Source organism: Artibeus jamaicensis, unplaced genomic scaffold (assembly GCF_021234435.1).
Source record: "Artibeus jamaicensis isolate MK-2021 breed Jamaican fruit bat unplaced genomic scaffold, CSHL_Jam_final contig_471, whole genome shotgun sequence".
Classification (NCBI taxonomy): domain Eukaryota; kingdom Metazoa; phylum Chordata; class Mammalia; order Chiroptera; family Phyllostomidae; genus Artibeus; species Artibeus jamaicensis.
This window is the reverse complement of record NW_026521850.1, coordinates 6,202,622-6,221,492: the sequence shown is the minus strand read 5'-3', so window position 1 is coordinate 6,221,492 and position 18,871 is coordinate 6,202,622. Positions and strand designations below refer to the sequence as shown.

The window sequence follows — 18,871 nt, the reverse complement described above, 5'->3', positions numbered from 1 at the left end:
CCTGCTTCAGCCTCCAACCCTGGTGGGATGGTTTTGTCCCCAGGTGGCTGGGCCAGTGGGGCCATTCCCCGGGGCAGTGAGAGTGGCACCTGGCACTTCCGGTACCGGAGTGAGCCAGCCAGCAAGGGGAGTGCAGATGGGAAAGGTCCTACCAGCCTGTTTGGACCGGCCTGCTGGCCCTGGGTGTCAGCCTGCAGCCAGGGAATCGTTCTGTCCTGGCTTCTTTCCAGCCCAACGATTTGGTGAAACGCAGCCTCTCCAACCAGCAGGCTCACACTCCTCAGGTCAAGAGTGCCCCTAAATCCTGTCCCTTCTCACGGATCCCAGCCAGGCAGGGCCAGGACAAGCTGGCTCCAACAGTGATAGAGGCCCGCTAAAGCCGGCCCCAAGGGCTGCAAGTCTCCACCTGCCTGCTCACCTTTAACCTCCACCCAGTTGTTATTTAACTCACGGCAATTCTGCAGTCTGGAACCCTCCAGGGAGGACAAGGGGTCCCTGGGCAGATCCCAAGGGGAGAGCAGGAACCTAAGACCTTCTCCCCGCACGCTGGGGAGGCCCTGGGCTTCCAGGTGGGGAGAAGGCGAGGTCTTGGATATCCTCCCGACTCCCTGCCCCACCTCTGGCCCAGCTGAAACCGGCACAGGGTGACCTTGGCTGGGCAGAGGTGGCCTATGATTGCCTTGTGCCTGCCCGGTCGGAGAGCACGAACGTCAGGGATGGGAGGTGCCAAGTCCCTGGCTGCCTCCTGGTCAGTGGCTGAGAAGCTGTGGTGGGAAGCAACCATGGAGCAGCCGCGCCTTTCCAGGGGGCCTTTCTCAGCTGCACCGGCCTCCTTCCAGGTAGGAGAACACAGTGAGTGACCTTGCACAGGCAGCGAGCCTGTCAAAGACAAGTCCTTTCTTTTGTATAAGTGGGCGTAAATATCCCGCAGGGGTCCAAGACCATTGGCAATGACAATAACCCCACACTTGGCGGAACCCCAAGGGGAATTGATATTGATGAGCCTTATCCTAAAGGCCCAGGGTGGTCAAGGGCTTTACAGCTCTGCCTTGACCTCTGGAGGCTCCAAGTAGCCCCCACCCAACCCAGTGTGGTTGTGCGGAGGCTCTTGAGGGACGGTCTCTAGAGCAGACTGGTAGCAGGCGTGGCTGGTGACGGAGGCTGTGTCCAGGGTCCCCTGTGTGCCAGGCACATTAGCATGGTCTGTAGGCTGGGTTTCATCCAGCTGAGCTCTCGGGGCTGCTCCACGAAGGACTGTTAGTCTCATTTTAGTAGTGATACTAATCACAATACTAATAATGGCAACACTGATCGAGTTCATACTCCCTGTTTGGACCTGTGCCCATTGTCACTATTTGCCCGTCACAGATCTGAAACCATTATGGCTGTCATTTTATAAGTCTGGTGGGTGTGGTTACGAGTGTGAAGGACTTAGCTCCTTAAAGCTCTCAAACTCCAGCACATGGGTGGGGCCCTGGCTCTGGGCTCAGCACCCTCTCATTGGGCCTCATCCAACCCTCGGGGGTGGGGGCGACTGCAGGCCCCTCTTTACAGATGAAGCCACCAGGCTCAGCCAGGTCAGGAGGCTCCCCAAGGCCAGCAGCTGAAGCCTCGTAGCCCGGCTGGGGCCAAGACTGCCTGGAGTGGGGGATGGGAGCCCTGGGCTTGGCTACAAGGAGATCTAGGTTCACGTGGCCGATAGATGCTAAAAAAGTCACTTAGCCTCGCCAAGCCTCGGGCACCTCCTCTGTGGGACTGGGTACACAAGAGGGTGCCTCCCTCCTGCCCTCCCCATGCCTTCTGAGGCCCAGGCGCAAATTCGCCAGCTGCAGCCACTCAGCCAGTAATGCCTAGGGCCACGCCAAGTCTCCCCAGTCCCTCCAGACACAACCTTCTGAACGAGAGGAGGGGGTGGCCCGAGATGCCAGAGTTTGGGAACAGTGGCTCCTTCAAGTTCACCCAGTGCCCCGCACTTTGGAGGCCAGGGTCCGGGAGACATGAGGCGAGTGGCCCAGGGTCGTGTGGTATGGGGCCTCTCACCAGGGGAGGAAGAATTGAAGGCGGCCCCCAGGGAGTGGGGAGTGTTGGCATATTTTACGAGGCTTCTTCCTTACCAGTAGTAGGGCTTCCCTTCAAAGTAAGAGCCAGCTCAAGGCCAGAGTTCTGTTGACCAAATGACCGGGTCATCTCACAGGGCACAGAGCAAGTAGCGCAGGGTCCAAGGGTGGCCTGAGGGTGGAGTCTTGGGCCCAGTGAATGACAGTCACTTCCCCCGTTAGGCCACTGTTGCCTCCCCTGGGAAACGGGTCGAGGAACAGAAGCTTCTTCTCAGGGTGGGTGAAGAACCAATGAGACCGGTGCCTGGAAGGGCCTCTGCAAGGCGGGAGTGTCTAGAAAGAACCCGCGTTAACTATTGTTTAAGGGAATCCAAGTTACAAATGAAAAAAATTAGCCAGGGATTCATTCCCCAGCTTGATCCGAGAGGCAGAATCAGTGGTCACGGAAATTAAAAAGGGAGCTGGGACTGAGCTGAATCCTTCCTAGCGGGTCACCTTCACAGGTGATTCCTCTCCTTGGGCCCTCAGTCTCCTCACCTGTATCACCTGTAAAATGGGCTCAGCACAGCATCCGGCGAGGACGAGGCTCGATAAAGCTTACCCGAGGGAGCAGGTGCCCCAGACAGCGGTGGTCACAGCGGGGGAGATAACAAACTGAAAAACACTCCTCCACATTTCTTCCTCTGAAAAGCAATAAGACAGCTGCTGTCAAGTTTGGGCAGAGAAGGCTTTCACCAGCTCAAAGGGGAGGAGGCAGGCGGGAGCCAGCCTTGCGGTGGCCTGGCTACCACAAGGCCCCACGCTGCATGCCTAGTGCCCTCCAGGGCCCCTCTCGGCCGTGAACAGGTACCCCGGGAACTTCTGGGGAACCACACCTGGTTCCAGGTCATCTCTGGCCCCTTGCTGGGCCTCAGTGGCCTTCTGCTGAACAAGAGAGTTGGTCAAGCCCTGGCCAGTGTGGCTCAATTCCTTGAGCATCATCCTGTAAAGCAAAAGGTCACCAGTTCAATTCCCGGTCAGGGCACATGCCTGGATTGCAGCTTCGGTTTCTAGTGAGGGACCCATATGGGAAGCGACCAGTTGATGTTTCTCTCTTGCGCTGATGCGTCGCTCCCTCTTTCCTTCCCTTCCTTCCCCCACCCTAAAAAAAAAAAAATGAGTTGTGAGGTGCAGCCACCCAGCATGGGAGGAATCGTTTGTTCTTTTTTCTAATTGTGCATGTTCCCAGGGACATTTTGATAAAACACATTTCAGCACAAGGAGAACAGAAGTTGCCTTTAGCCTGGCCACTCAGAGCTAATCACAAGTACTATTTACAGAATAAGTTCCAGGTTCTCTCTAAATTATAATTTTTTGAACAAAAATAGGATCCCACTCTCCACACTGTCTCACCAACAGGTTTGTTCCCTTAACGGCCTTCTTATATTGCAATTCATATACTCTTAAAACAGTATTCGTTCTGAAGCACTAATGCAAGCACAGGATTCAAAACTTAAAAATGTATACAAGGGTGGACAGCGAAACGAAGGCAGCAGGATGTGACATTTGAGCAAGAGACCTGGAATGACTAGGGGTCAGTCACGTGAACTTTGGGGGAGAGAATGTTCCAGGCCGAGTGAAACACCAGTGCAAAGGCCCTGAGGCTTTGTTATGCATTCGCTCCGTGCGCCCTTCAGCTGGCGGAGGAAGCCCTCTGGGCCTCGGTTTCCCACGAAGACAGAGTGCCTTTGTTGCTGCGCGCGCACTGGCTGTGGACTTTCTCAAAGGTGACGATGAGAAATGGGCAGATCAGAAGTTTGGACTTCATCCTAAGTCCAATGGGAGTGAACCCACTGGAGGGTTTTAAGCAGCAGAGAGATGAGATCAGAATTTCTTTAAAAATCATGGACAGCGGTTGGAGGGCCGAGAGGCGCAGCAGCGACGAGGCTATGAAGCTGGCCAGCACTGGTGGCCGGGAGCACAGGGCGGCCTAGAGGGAAGGCAATGGGGCCAATCGGACAGGCCGTGGATGGTGGGGTCCGGGACGAGGGAGAGGAAAACAGCAGGGGAGGCCCCGTTTCAGGCTTGAGCAGCTGGGTGGATGGTGGAGCTGTTTTCCAAGCTGGCAAGGTCTGGGGAGGAGCGGGCTTCAGGTGGAGACGCAAGAGAACATGGTTATGGATCTGACTGGTTTGGATGCCATCAGAGGCTCACAGGCCATCAGTCGTCCAAGAGGGACATTTTAAAGTCAGATGTTGTCACAGACCTGAGACAGCAGAACCTTGGAGAGAGGTGCAAACCCCAGACACTCTGGTGGGAAGATGTTGGAGGGGGTACAGCCAGCAAGGAAGGAGGAAAAGCAGGAGGGAGGGGGCCAGGAAGCCCAGAGAGCAAAGGGTATCAGGAAGGGGGTTCTCATCACCTGTGTCACCTGCCACCCGAGTTGGGGCCCGTGGGTCTCTGATCATAGCTCCAGTTGTTTCCAGGGTCATTTTTAGAAGTGGAATCACAGGGTCAAAGGGAGACCAGCTCTGGCTGGTGTGGCTCAGTGGGTTGAGTGCTGGCCTGTGAACTAAAATGTCACCAGTTCGATTCCCAGTCAGGGCACATGCCTGGGCTGTGGGCTGGGTTCCCAGTTGGGGGTGTGTGAGAGGCAGCCAATCGATGTTTCCATGCACGTCCATGTTTCTCTCCCTCTCTTTCTTCCTTCCTTCCTCCTCTCTATAAATAAATTAATTAAATCTTTTTTTTTAAAAAGGGACACCAGTTTGTCCTCATCATAAACTGAATCCATTAACACTTTAGCAGCCAGCATCAGGGCCAGCCTTGGGAGAGGGCAGGTGAAATCTGCCTAAGGCAGGTCTTCCTCCCGCAGCTACAGGAAAGCATTTCCTTGTCAGTCCCTGGATGCTCGTAGATATTCAGAGCTGGAGGAGTCTTTATGTGCATCAGAGGTCAGAGCCCTGGAGCGGCCTTCCCTTCCAAATGCTAGCCTTCTGCACAAACCTGCCTGTGAGCTCGACCCTCCTCTGGTGTCCACAGAACCCTGGGTGGAGGGAAGGGGCAGCTGGACCAACCGAGTCCAGGCTCTCCGGACCGTGGTAGCCTCTGGAGACTTGTCCTCATCGAGACACTCCACCCCTTTCCCCCAAGATATCCCCAGAAACTGTGGGCTCGTAAAGAGCTCACTTCAGCCCTGACCAGTGTGGCTTGGTTGGTTGGGACCATTGTCCTGTAGACCAAAAAGTTGCGAGTTTGATTTCGATTTCCAATCAGGCACAAACCCAGGTTGCAGTTTCAATCCACAGTTCAGGAGAGCAAGAGAAGGCAACCAATTGATGTTTCTCTCTCTTTCCCTCCCTCTCGCCCTCTCTCTAAAAGCAGTGAAAAAAAAATGTCTTTGGGTGAGGATTTAAAAAGAAAAAAGAAAAAGAGCTCATGTCAGCTCTCACCCCACTAATTGCCCAGGGTCACACAGCACATCAACAGCAGCGAGACAGGGTGACTGGACAGGTGGTGGGAAGGGCCGACTTTAGTGTCAGTCAATCCAGGTTTGACTCTTGGCTGCGTCATCCGCTGTCTGTGTCACCCTGGGTGACTTGCTTAATCTCTGGGAGCCTCCATTTCTTCACATGCAAAATGGGGATAATGTCTAATCCACACAGTTCTCAAGAGGATGAAAAGAGATCGCAATGCCCCGTACAAGGATAAGTGCTTAACATCTTAGCTAAAAGCAACCCACCCAAAGGTGTTTCAAAGCAGAGGCAAATGTGAGCAAAGGCTTTGAAGTAGAAGAGGCCAAGGCCAATTCCGGAAGTCCTTGCCAAAGGCAGGCTTAGGTGAGCTTGTGGGATGTGTTAGTCCTAAGGGCGTGATGGGCAGGAGAGGGGCAGTACTGCTACAGAACAGACTTGGGGGTGGGGCTGGTACAAAAGACCCCCCTTTTTCTCCGATGGCTCCGCCCCACCTACTGGGTTCATTTTGACCGCTGCCTGAGGAAAGACGTTTCTTAATCCCAGGGATCAGTGAAAAGGAAAGGAATTCATTATTTATTTGAGATAATACAAACTAAAGTCCTCCACAAACACACACAGTCCTCCACATGGCAAAAAGGAGCCCTTCCAAAGCCTCCCGGTCCTGACTCTCACCTAGGCCTCATGGTCTCAACCAAAACGCCAAAGCCGCGTGGTCCTAAACAGACGCATAGTCCCAAAAAGAGAGATGCCCCACGGCTGTTGTGCCTCTGTTTAAATCCCAGCACCAATCTTCCTCTGCAGCCTCATTTCTGGCTCCTCCCACAATTGGCCACAGCTGCCAGCATTCCGGGCCGGGTGTAGCCCTGTGGTGTGGAGCCAATTACCTCAAGCTCTCCCGGACCCCGTTACAAATCCCTATTTGGGGCTCCCCACTTGGCTGCACCCTGTTACAGTATGGGGCAGGTCTGAGTTTAGAAAGCCCGGGGCAGGGCCCTGCGCCAAGCCTTTGCTGACCTGCTGTGTGGCTCCAACCTGTCCCTGACCTTTCCCCCTCCTGCCCCTACAAGCCATGAGGGCGGCTCTGATCAGGGTTTGCAAATACATATGCTCCTCCATAAATTTTCTATTTTGCGGCCCTCTTGCCCTCTGGACAGAACTTTGTCATCTGTCCTTCGAACCCATGGTCCCCAGCATCCAGCCCAGGGACTGGCACAGGGACAATTTCTCATCACACGAGGGAGTGAATGAATGAATGGATTAATGACACCCTTTCCCTTTGGGAAGGAGGGGTGAAGGCCGAGTCCCTCAGCCCCCCACTTACCCTCCACACACCTGCAGTTCAGCCTCCAGGGCGTGACACTGACTCACTTGCCAGTCTCCCTACACCCGTTTTCTTTTCTTTTCTCTCCAAACAATGGCTTTGTTTCTACTGCTTTGTTTTTTTTTCTGGAGAGTGGAAATGCCATGTGGCGGTAACAGTGGCTCTCCAGGTGGGTTACAAGATTGCCTTTGATTGTCTCCTTTACACATCTATTTTTCTTCTATGAACATCTCTGACTTTTCAAATAAAAAAATGATACAAAGGAGGCCAGCAGACCATAAAGAAAACACAGTTTTCAAAACCAAGAAACAACTGCTCTGCTTTCCCCAAATTAAACAAATGCAACTGAAAACTACCCCGAGAATCCATTTTCCCACCTGTGCGATTGGCAGGGGTCAAAGGTGACTAACGGTCTGTGTTGGCCACGCAGGGGCAGAGAGGGCGGGAACAAGCCCCGCCCCTCTGGAGGACAACTTGGCAATGTGTATGAAAGCACCAGCTGCAAATCTCCTTCTGCCCAGCAGTTACACTTCTGGGAACTGATGTATCAGACACACGCACACATGGAAGAAATAATCAGGGTAAAGAGGGTAAAAGGTTATTAATTGAAACATGACTTGTGATGCCAAAATACCAGAAACCTGAATGTCCATCAGTAGGGGACTGGCCAAATACACAGAAGCACAACACTGAGGAGCACGGTGCAGCCCAGAATAAATTCACTAAGGGGGGAGCTCTTACGAACTGAGACCACTCGGAAGAAGGCCCGAGATATAACGCACATGGAGAAAGCACAGTGCGGACTCGTATGGATGGTCTGCCATCTGTGAGCATAAAAGGGAAATTTATATATACTTGTATTTGCTTGTAAATGCACAAAATTTCTCTGGAAAGATTACAAGAAATATCACTTTGCTTTTCGGGGAGGGGAATTAGGATGTTGGGACCTGGGGGGTGGTGTTTTCACCATACATCTTTTTGGACCTCTGACTATCCGAATGATATAATGTGCCCAACCTGCCATGGCCGCCAGGTAGGTTGCCAAGGCTTTGGTCACCACTTATCATCCTGCACAACTAGGGTGGCACCAGGTACGATCCCTGGAATTTTCTGTGCTGTTTCCTGCCTTCCATGTCTGCGCAGGGGCCGTGCTAGTCTTCTCTGTATGGTTCCAATTTTAGTACGTGTGCTGCCGAAGCGAGCACCTGCCTTCCGTGTCTGTACATGTCTCTGTTCTGACTGCAGCTGAGGTCTGCAGCTCAGAGACTGCCAGAACTATAAACCCTCCCCGCTCTAGAGATGGCCTGGCACGGGTCGGTGGGGAGGGTTGGCACAGACAGCTCTGCTCAGGACGAAGGGAAAGGGATGAGCTAAGATTCAGGAACATAGGCAGGTGGGGTTTTCCACCTCACGTCAGAGGACGGAAACTCCTCTGGGATGTCATTTGGCCTGGGACCTCGTCCTTGGAGGAATAGACCAAGAGTTCCAATGCCCCCTCACCCCTTGTTATATATGAATCAATGGAGGCCAACAGTAGTCAATTCAGAAAAAGAAAACTGGTCATATAGGACAGAGATGAGGAATAATGTCTGGGATACCCAACATGCTTTTATGCTTGACAGGGAGGTGATAAACAGACATTAGAAAAATGGGTCGAGGATGAGCGAGGCAGTTTATTGAAATGAATGTGCAATGATGCTCACATTCACTGCAGCCAGGAAAATGCAGAGTGACAATGACAGGGTACACCCAAACAGTTCGGGGGACATTCTGGGAAAGGGGTCCCTTCCTCACACACACAGCTGGTGAGATGCAAAGGTTACAGCATTGGGGGGGGGATGCAAATTCCCTGCACCCAGCGCTCCCCCTGATATCTCACTGCAGGGTGAAAGCCACGCTGTCGACAGCAGTGAGACACCGAAGGTTACGTGAGTGCCCTGCGGCAGGCCAGTGGGGATGCGTTATGGTACTGCCACTGCCACTGAGTTAGCAGTGCCCCCGGGGGCGGGTAGGGGGGAAGGGGGAAGGCACAGAGGCTGGGAACAAGGGCTCCAGTGCCAGAGTTCAATGAACTTGACTTTATGACTCGTGCTGGTGCCTGTATTCCTTTGCGCCTTGGTTTCTTCACTTGTTAGGATAAACAAGGATGGTAACACTAGCGCCTGTTTCATAGGTTTGTGATGGCTGAATGAGCAACTGTGCAGAAAGTGTTTAATGCAGTGCCTGGGAGCTAGTTAACTGTTTGCTAAGCGAATGCCTTTTTGTTTTTTAAAGATTTTATTTACTTATTTTTAGAGAGAGAAGGGAGGGAGAAAGAGAGGGAGACAAACATTGATCAGTTGCCTCTCACACGCCCCCAACTGGGGACCTGGCCTACAACCCAGGCATGTGCCCTGACTGGGAATCGAACCTCTGGGTTCACAGGCCGGTGCTCAGCCCACTGGACCACAGCAGCCAGGTTTGCTAAGTCAATGCTTTAGAGGTCTTCCTATCAGCTTATTGTTGAGTAAGAAATGAAGACACAGAAAATATCGTCCTCTGTGTTGACAAGACCCGACGGATATCTAGGGGTGTCTGTGATTTCACCAACGTAGAAATCTGGGACACACTTGGCCGTCAAAGATTTCCACAGGAGGAAGGTTGGGGGTGGTGAGGAAAAGAAAAACATTTAAAGCTTATCCGTGATTTTATGCAGTTGCTAAATTATATACAGGTATATGCATAGAGAAAGTTTCAATGACTTAAAAAGAAAGTAAAGGACCTCTTTATCTCCCGTGGGGCCAGGTGGGGGCGCCCAGCAGTGGTGCAAAGGGCCCAAGCGCAGCCAGCCAGTGAAGAAATCTTCCCAACACGACATTTACTTCAAAATCAATCTCTGATATTTACCCCGGTGCTTGCAGAAAAGAGGGAGAGAGGTCCTGAAATTTCATCAGCTGTTTGAAGGCCTGCCTCTCGTCTGTGGGAACTTCCCTAGAGGGATGTTTGCAGCCCACCCCGCCCCTGTCCTTTCTCCACCTCAGCTGTAAAAAAGGAATCTCCACACTATTGTACTTTTTCAATGTTAGCAGTTGGGACCTAGAAACTAATAGAAAAAGTTCTGACCCCCACTTTAAAACATTTTTTTAAAAGATCTAATTGGCCTCATCGAATGATTCAGGAGTTAGGCAGCATCCCAGCCAATAAATAGAAAGGCACTCCTCCACAGTGCAAATCTGACCGCGTTGTATCTTTTAAAACCCTTCTATTGTCATCCAAGTTTGATCTAAGTTCCTTATCAGGATACACCATGCAGAGGACAGGACCGAGGAGTAACTGCTGATCTAGCATGCAGGTACTGTGGGGCAACTAGACCCCACCAGGTGGGAGTTCTGTTCTCTTGCATGCCTAGTTCTCCCTCCCAAATCATTTGCTTTTCACACATCGTCCCTTCCAATTTTCCTGGAAATCTCTCTCCCATCCCTACACCTCGCTGATTCCTCCTTACCCCCAGACCTCCACCAGAATGTTGCTTTCTTCCAGGAAGACTTCCCAGGCTGCCCACGCTGGGCTAGGAACCCCAACAGCGTTGGCGTCTGGTTTTTGGTCTGTTGGCCTGAAGGCTGTCAGATTAGCCAGGGCCAAGACCGCAGCCCCGCAGCCTGAGATCTCTGCGTTGACTTGTGACATTTGGGGCCGGGTTTCAGTGACGTCCACAGGTTATTTCATCGAATTCGGAGCTGATTCAGAGCTGGTTCTGGCTTGGAGCAGAGGCTGAAAGCTGCTGACTGGGAATGGCTATTTTTGAGGGGTTTCAGTTTATCTTAGTTTATCGGAGATAAACTAAGTTTATCTGAGGCGGCCTAGGGAGCTTGCCCCTCATAAATATGAGTGAAGGCCTCCTTCCTGGGGACTGCCCCGCACAAGAATGGCATCCGCGGATTCCTATTGGTGACTGTGGGTTCCTTGGACTGTGCTCATTGGCGGAGGGCGTATCGGGGCGGGGCCGGGTGGGGCGGGGCGTCTCCCGCTCCAGCTCAGCGTGAGGTCGTCCGTTCCTCAACTATGCCCGGGGCGCGCACCCACTTGCGCACCGCTCTCTTCCTGGCAACGGTTTCTCCACTTTGTGCAACGCCCAGGGTCGCGGGAAGGCGAGCGTGGAGCGCAAGGCCCGCGCCGCAGGAGCCCAGCATGGAGTATCAGGTACATAGCAGGCAGGCTGGTAGTCGCGTGATGACACGTGGGCCGGACCTGAACCACACTGCATCCGGAGGTGCCAGCCGAGGAGGGGACCAAGAACCCCGAGACTGGAGAGCTCGGGTGGGGTGGGGGGTTGGACATCCTGGAGTCCGGATTGGGGGCAGGGACCAGGAAGTTGGGCCTGGGTGTCCGGATCTGGAAATTCTGAAGCTGAAGTGTCCCGCCGCACAGTTGGAAGGGGCGCCGGTCCAGTCCGTTGGACTGGACCAAGAGTCCAGTAGCCCAGCTGGGGTTCTGGTGCTCCATAATCTCCGGAGTCAGGGATCAGGGGCAATGGGGTGGCAGCGGAGCGGGGGCAGGGCAAGAATTAGGAAAACGTCCACCTGGCTCTGTGCCAGGGACCAGCTGCTAGATGGCAGGCGAAATCAGTTCGATCCGGTGGGGTCTCCAACCAACCCTTGAGGTCCTGAGGGGAGATAAACAGCACTGCCACTCTTACCCCCAGGGCGGACCCTCTGAAGCTGATCTACCTTCCTTCCTGGCGGGGTGACCCCGGGCACACCCTGTCTCCCTACCAGCCTCCTTCTTTGCTATCTGGTGACTTCAGGCTGCTCTACTCTTCTTTTGGTGGGGGAGCACAAGAGTGCCGATTTAGTCTCTTTTGGGCACATGAACATAAAATATCCTTGCCGGCCAAAAAAAAATTTTTTTTTTGCAGAATTTAAACAACATCATCTTATCTCAACGTGAGAAAACCACCCATCCCTTAATAGTTTTAGAAAGTATTTCAAAACCTTGTATTCTAGCAGCTCTACTCCTGGTCGGAGTGTGGAATCCCAATCTTCAGGGTTAGGCATGGAAGACTTTAGGAATTCCTGGTGCTAATTCCTCCAGTTCCAAGAACCCCAGCCTTCTGTGGTTCTGGCCCCACTCTAGTAAGGGCCCAATATAGGGTGGACCCCATTGGAGGTAATGAGGGCAAAGGCCCCAGGGATGCAGCCTGGGGAGCCCTAACCAGAAGCAAGGCTAATTCCACTAGTCATGTTACCTGCTTAGTCTGGCACTCCCTGGGTGGGGCTGAGCTGCCCCAGGCTCCCATTTCTGCCAGAGCTGGAAGGATGATGCTGCTTCCCTCTCACTGGAGTCTACTCTGTAGCTTGGGGCAGCAGGGCTGGCCACTGGTGCACTGATGCCTAGTGAGTCTTAACTTGCTGCCTGGGGTCTGTGTTTGACAGGATGCTGTGCGCGCACTCAATACCCTGCAGACCAACGCCAGCTACCTGGAGCAGGCAAAGCGCCAGCGGGGCGACCCCCAGACACAGCTGGAAGCCATGAAGCTGTACTTGGCACAGAGTGGGCTTCAGGTAAAGCGGGCAGGGCTTGTGATCCCCCCACCCCCACTCCTGTTTGTCTGTGAGTCTTGTCGTTGACTTGGGGACCTTGTCTTTCTGTCCCAGGTGGAGGACTTGGACCGGCTGAACATCATCCATGTCACTGGGACGAAGGGGAAGGTGAAGGACAGGATTCGGGGAAGAGTACCCACTTGGGGGGGGTGGGAGTGGTAGGGACCTCCCAGACAAGACCTTTGTTTTCTAGGGCTCCACCTGTGCCTTCACTGAACGTATCCTCCGAAACTATGGCCTGAAGACGGGATTCTTTAGGTACTGAGGTGTGGAGGGGTGTGGTGTCTCTTAGCTCTCTGGGGGGCTGTGGGACCAGCCAACACCTCACGGCCAGGGGCCCCCCCCCCCAGCTCACCTACTTCCCTCTCTGCCCGATTTTATTCATTTGACAAGCATTTAATCAGAGCTCACCATAATGGCTCAAGTCGATGGCAGTCTTTCATTTTCATAATGAAAAAAATTGGGAGAGGGTGGCAGTAACCTGAGTGTATAAACTAAATACAGCTACAGCAGTCACCTGTCTCTTTATTAACTTAAATTCCATATACAATTTCTAGGTCACATAGGAATGTTTGTCAGTTAGGACGCCTTCTCAGTGAGGAGCAGAGAGCCTGGCTTGCGAGGTCTTGCAGGATCAGGGTGGTTTATGTGTGCCGCCTCCTGAGCGGGCAGCACAGGGGGCCCCTCCCCTTTGCTGGCCTCAGTTGCTGCCTACTCCTCAAGTCAGAGCTCCCCTGTGGTTGCACGCAGGCATCTAGACTCTGGCCAGGAGATGGGGCAGGGCCTGTCGGGGCGGGAGGACAACGGGCTCCTTTTCCCAATGTTCATGCCGCACCTTAGCTGGTCACCTGTGAGGCAGCGGGCTTCACCTGGTGGTTGATTGCCCAGGATTCAGTCCCGGGGGTTGTGGCATTTAAGGTTTTTTGCCTCCTTATCTGTAACCAGTTCCTTCGAGTGACCTCTGAGCATCTGAAACCAGCTCACTGAGGCCCTTTCAGGCCATTGTATTTCCCTAACCAGCTGTCTGTTCAAAATAAAGAAAGGGAAGGACTCATAACACAGGAGGGTCTTTCTTAAGTAAATTCTTCAATAAAAGCCCACCCGGCCTTTGACCTGAGCCTTGTGGGGCAACCCGAGGATGCACAGAAGGGTGGGGGCACAGGAAACTATCCGGGGACTCAGAAGAGGTGAGACACAGGTCAATGGCATCAGCTCTGCTGGGACCTGGTGGCCCAGGTGAAGAGCTAGGACTCTTTTTGAAGGTAGAGGGAGGCCACTGAGCGTTTTCAGCAGGACAGTGACAGGATCAGATCTGTGGGGCAGTGGGGGAGGCCTGGGAGGCTGGAGCAGGGAGACTCGATGACCTCAGGTCTCCCGGCAGCTCTCCCCACCTGGTGCAGGTACGTGAGCGGATCCGAATCAACGGGCAGCCCATCAGCCCCGAGCTCTTCACCAAGCACTTCTGGCGCCTCTATCATCGCCTGGAGGAGACCAAGGTTTCCATGTGGGAGGGCTGGTGGTGGGGGTGGGTGGGTGGCAGGAAAGGGGCTGCTGGGGTGGGTAGATGGACCCCAGAGGAGCTGCATGCCCCAGGCAGGGGCCACAGGGGCCCCCGGCTCTGACGTGTTCATGTCCACAGGGCAGCAGCAGCGGTGTCTCTATGCCCAGCTACTTCCGTTTCCTCACGCTTATGGCTTTCCACGTCTTCATCCAAGAGAAGGTGCGTGCCCACTGCAGAGTCCTGTGTCCCAGGCCTTGGGGAGTGGAATCTTACTCAGGCTGGGGGCTCGTAGGTGGCATCCGGGTGCCCGCGCACCTCCCGCCATGCCCTCTGGTTCTCTGCAGGTGGACTTGGCCGTGGTGGAAGTGGGTATTGGTGGCGCTTACGACAGCACTAATATCATCAGGTGAGGGCAGCTACATGGGGAGAGGGACGGTGGCCATGAGCCCGGGTGGCCCAGGGCTGGGGCATCATGGAGCTTTGGTCTTCTTCAGGAAGCCTGTTGTGTGTGGGGTCTCCTCTCTTGGCATCGACCACACCAGCCTTCTGGGGGACACGATGGAGAAGATTGCATGGCAGAAGGGGGGCATCTTCAAGGTGACCAGGTGGCCCCAGGCTGTCCATGTACCTCCCCTCCCTTAGGCCTCAGGGAAGTGGGGCTGGGGCAGGGTCCTTTGTACCCGATGCAGGAGAGGTCTTGGGCATCGGTGGGGGCCCGGTGCTTGTCTCGACTCTGCATGTGCCTGGAGCAAGTTGAGCTTCATCTGCAGCCTTAGTCTCCCCATGGGGGCTCCCATAGGACTGTGGGGGCAGAGGTGGAGGACCCCCGGCAGCCCATCTCGCTCTCTCGGTTTTCTGTAGTGCGGCGTCCCCGCCTTCACCGTGCTCCAGCCAGATGGCCCCTTGGCCGTGCTGAAGGAGCGTGCTGAGCAGATCTCTGTGAGTCTGAATGGAAGGGCTGGGGGCTGCTTTATCCTTCTGGGCTTCAGTGTGCTCCTCTGTTCAGCGAGGGCCAGCTGCTCATCCGGCCGGAGCATGTCTTGCTTCTAGGAGCAGGGCTTGGTGGGTTCTGGTTGGTGGGGAAGGACGGAAGGGCTGATGACATCAGGAAGGGCTCCCGACTCCTCTACAGTGTCCCCTCTACCTGTGTCCACCGCTGGAAGCCCTGGAGGAAGGAGGGCCACCACTGACCCTGGGCCTGGAGGGAGAGCACCAGCGGTCCAATGCCGCCTTGGCCTTGCAGCTGGCCCGCTGCTGGCTGCAGCAAAAGGACCACCAAGGTAAGTGGACAGGGGCAGTACGAGGAGCCTGCCTCTGAGGGTTCTGAGAACACTCGGTCTCACACAGCCCCGCTGCCCCCCAGGCACTGGGGAGCTGAAAGCGTCCAGGCCAAGCCCCCTGGGTCAGCTGCCTCTGGCACCCGTGTTCCAGCCCACGTCCCACATGCGGCTCGGTGAGTTGGTCTCCTGCCCAGCCATGTCCCTCCAGGCGGTTCAGTTTTCTCTTTGAGGGGTGAGGGCAACTTGATAGGGTGTCCAAGAGAAAGGACTCCAAAGTCAGGAAGTTTCCCTGACTTGGAGATCATGAACGCTCTGTGAGCCTCAGTCTCCCCACCTGCCAAATGAGATGTTGATGGGACCCGCTGTGAGATGGCATCACCAAGGGACTGAGCCCAGAGCCTAGCAAGTTGGGGATCAGGTGCCCAGCCTGGGTAGCTGCCGTTACTGACACTCTTGTTTTCATCGTCATAAGGCCACGAGGTCCTTGGGAATGGTGATACTGGCAGGCTTCTTGCTTCCCCCAAGCTCCCGGCACATGGGTGCTCATGGCTGTCAGACGGCTTCAGCACATGGTTCCAGTGTGTCCACCATGTGCCAGGCCCCACGTCAGGGCCATGACACAGCCCAGGAGCCAGGCAGATCTTGGATTACATCCCAGCCCCAAATCACTTGGTCTCTTACCTAATCTCTCTGAGCTAAGGGCTGCCTAGAAGGTTCCACCAGATGAGGCAGCAGAAGAGCTTATCCCACTGACTAGCGCCCAGTCATGGGCTCCTGGGCTGATCAGCCCCTCAGAGCGCCCAGATGGGGGCGCTGTGGGTAGGTTATGTGTGTGAGTCTAGGACTCCAGTGGGGAGAGGATGTGGGAGGGCCTCCCAGTAGCAATGGCTAGGAGCTGCCTTGGCCCCTGCCCCCAGGGCTCCAAGGCACGGAGTGGCTAGGCCGGACGCAGGTGCTGCGGCATGGGTCCCTCACCTGGTACCTGGATGGCGCACACACCTGCAGCAGCATGCAAGCCTGTGTACGCTGGTTCAGACAGGCACTGCACCACCTGGAGAGGCCCAGCAAGTGAGCTTGGGACAGGGTGGGGTCCGGAGGGGAGGGGCCTCGGGGAAGGATGGGGCAGGATCAGCCTCCTCTAGGGAGGAGGGAAGTTTCCGGAGGAAGGGTGGGAGGTAGGCTCTTACCGCCTCCTGCTCCTCCTCCTCCCGCAGGGGGTGTGAAGTACGAGTCCTGCTCTTCAACTCCACTGGGGACCGGGATGCCGCCGCCCTGCTGAAGCTGCTGCAGGTGAGAGGCTGGCTGGTGGTTGGGCGACAGGCAGCCCCATCCTGTCCAGGCTGTATGGCAGGCCCCAGCCCCCAGTGGTGCCTTCGTCCCGGAACCTCCTTTCCTCAGTTGTAGAATGGGCTCATTCCCGGATTTGGAGCCCGCTCAGTGGCTGGGTGACTTTAAGCTGTGCCCCTACGCCCAAGCCTCTGTTTCCCCATCTGTACATTGGGCTTCCCAGAACACAGGCCAGGCAGGGTACAGTGTGGTAGATGGGCCGGGGCGGGGGCAGCTGAAGACCCGAGGTTAGATTTATGCATCACGCCAGTGGGGGGGCATCTCCAGAGATGGGAGTGTGTGTGGGCCCCAGGGTGCCATGTGGAAGATGGGGTCGGGGGGCACCCTCTCAGGGCTCGGACACCGAGCTTTACCCCTTGGCCTTCCAGCCGTGCCAGTTTGACTATGCCGTTTTCTGCCCTAACCTGACGGAGGTGTCGCCCATGGACAACGCAGGTGAGAGGTGACGGGTGTGGCTGCCTGCAGTGGGCAGGGTGTGGAGGGCCCTGAGGGGCTGGCTCTGTTGGTGGCCGTGGGGCCTTCCAAACTGGAAGTCTAGGCGAGGAGCTAGGCTTGTTTTATTTTATAAATATCCTTTGGTACGTTTTGAGTTTTGCACGTGAGTATAATACTAAAAAAGGAATTATTGGGGAAAATGGTTTTCAAAATGCAAGTTAAAACCTACTGATGGTTCTTCAAATCAATTTAGTGGGTTTCAGCTGGCATCTTTAAATGGAATAGAATAGAAAGTATCTGTGTCTTGCATGAAGTAAGGGTAGGCACTGTTTCACGAAGCTTCTATTCCGTGCATATGTGTTGGTTTGCCACTGTAAACTGGGTTCTTTCCTGTGGGGCCCGTTCACAAGACTCTGAAATGATATGAAAAACCCAGCTCCCCAGGCCACACCTCAGACTGGGGAGAGTCCAGGAGTCTGTTTCCAGAAACGCTGCTGCACGCCCCGCAATGGGCCTTGTCCATTTTACAGATGGAGGCACTGAGGCCGGGGTGGGGGCTGCGCTCCGGGGGCAAAGGCCCAGCTTTGCCGCTAAACTGCCTGGCTGGCCTGTCACCAGCTCAGAGGCACTGGGCAAGTCCCTGAGCCTCATCGTCTTCATAGCATTCACTGAGGACTGCCGGTGCACGCACAGGGCCCGGATGAGGCAGGTGTCGGCAGTGTGGACACCTGCTCTTCCCCCGTCGTTGACATGCGCATCCCTGTGTCCTGCAGACCAGCAGAACTTCACGGTGACCCTGGACCAGGTGTTGCTCCGCTGCTTGGAGCACCAGCAGCACTGGAGCCGCCTGCACGAGGCCCAGGCCAGCCCAGACCTCTGGGGCACCCCCAGCCTGGAGCCTGCAGGGCCCGAATCCCTGCTGCTGGCCCCCTGCCGACCCCACGCCCACAGCACCAGCTCCCTCGTCTTCAGCTGCATCTCCCACGCTTTGCAGTGGATCAGCCAGGGCCGGGACCCTGTCTTTCAGACACCCAGTCCCCCACAGAGCCTTCTCGCCCACCCTGCGGCAGACAGCGGGGCCAGAGTACTCCGTGAGGCCACTGCCATCCACGTGCTGGTCACAGGGAGCCTGCACCTGGTGGGCGGTAGCCTGAAGCTGCTGGAGCCCTCCTTGTCCCAGTAGCCGAGGCAGTGGGGTTGGGGGTGGGGCCTCCCACACCTGCCCTGCGTCTCTCTCCGCGGACTCCTGTATTATTGGGCACCTTTTGTTTCCTGCCTTCCCGAGGCTGCCCTGGGGACTTGGGCTCGGCAGTGGAGTGGATGGCTGGTGGACGGCAGGCTGAGATCAGACGTGCTATCTCTGAGCCTGTGGTGCGCTTGGCTTCTCCTTCCTCCCTGCTGAGGCCGCCAGGGGCCTCCCCAGTTCTCCTGTTGGGGTAGTAGGCCGGGCACTGCAGCCTGTCTGCCTCCCACCCATACTGCACCCTGGCCAGGCCCAGGTTCCTCCTGGTGCAGGCCCGTAGGTTTCCTCCTCTCAGTGGCCTTCTGGAAAAGGAGAGGGTCCGTGCCTAGGGACCGGGTGGCTGGATTAAATTAAAGTCTTTATCTTTTTAAAAAAAATTAAAAAGCAGAATGTTTGACTTAACCTTTGACCTCCAGCTCCCTCTGCAGACAGTAGGGGAATGGGGGCCGTACTAGTTCAGGAACTAGATTGTGCAGGATCCCAGAGGTTAGCCTGGGACTTCTGAGCCTCAGGTGGCCTGTCTGTGAAATGAGAAGTCTCGCTTGATGTCTGTTGACCACACACCAGGCACTGCTTTGCAGAACTCCCCACGGAGACCCTGGGATCAAGAATTCTCATACCCATTTTGCCAGTTGGGGGATTGAGGCTGGCTT

At 55.2% G+C, this 18,871-nt stretch overlaps 1 protein-coding gene and 1 pseudogene across 4 annotated transcripts; one reads left to right on the top strand and one right to left on the bottom strand.

Annotated features, from left to right (window-relative positions):
- The first annotated feature begins 452 nt into the window (after positions 1–452).
- Positions 453–18,620, top strand: FPGS (folylpolyglutamate synthase). Of its 4 annotated transcripts, none has more exons than XM_037156152.2 (15): positions 453–839; positions 12,245–12,373; positions 12,467–12,520; positions 12,606–12,670; positions 13,794–13,908; positions 14,052–14,132; positions 14,258–14,319; positions 14,408–14,510; positions 14,775–14,852; positions 15,046–15,193; positions 15,277–15,366; positions 16,111–16,261; positions 16,408–16,483; positions 16,909–16,975; positions 17,749–18,620. In XM_037156152.2, exons 1-15 carry the CDS (start codon positions 672–674, stop codon positions 18,156–18,158), a joined length of 1,797 nt encoding a protein of 598 aa, XP_037012047.2. In that variant the 5' UTR covers positions 453–671; the 3' UTR covers positions 18,159–18,620. The 4 variants fall into 4 exon arrangements, with proteins under 4 accessions (XP_037012047.2, XP_037012134.2, XP_037012205.2 ...); XM_037156239.2 differs by lacking the exon at positions 453–839 and adding an exon at positions 10,834–11,012; XM_037156310.2 differs by lacking the exon at positions 453–839 and adding an exon at positions 11,200–11,472.
- LOC119035141 (uncharacterized) lies at positions 7,938–8,038 on the bottom strand (annotated as a pseudogene).
- Positions 18,621–18,871: the final 251 nt, after the last annotated feature.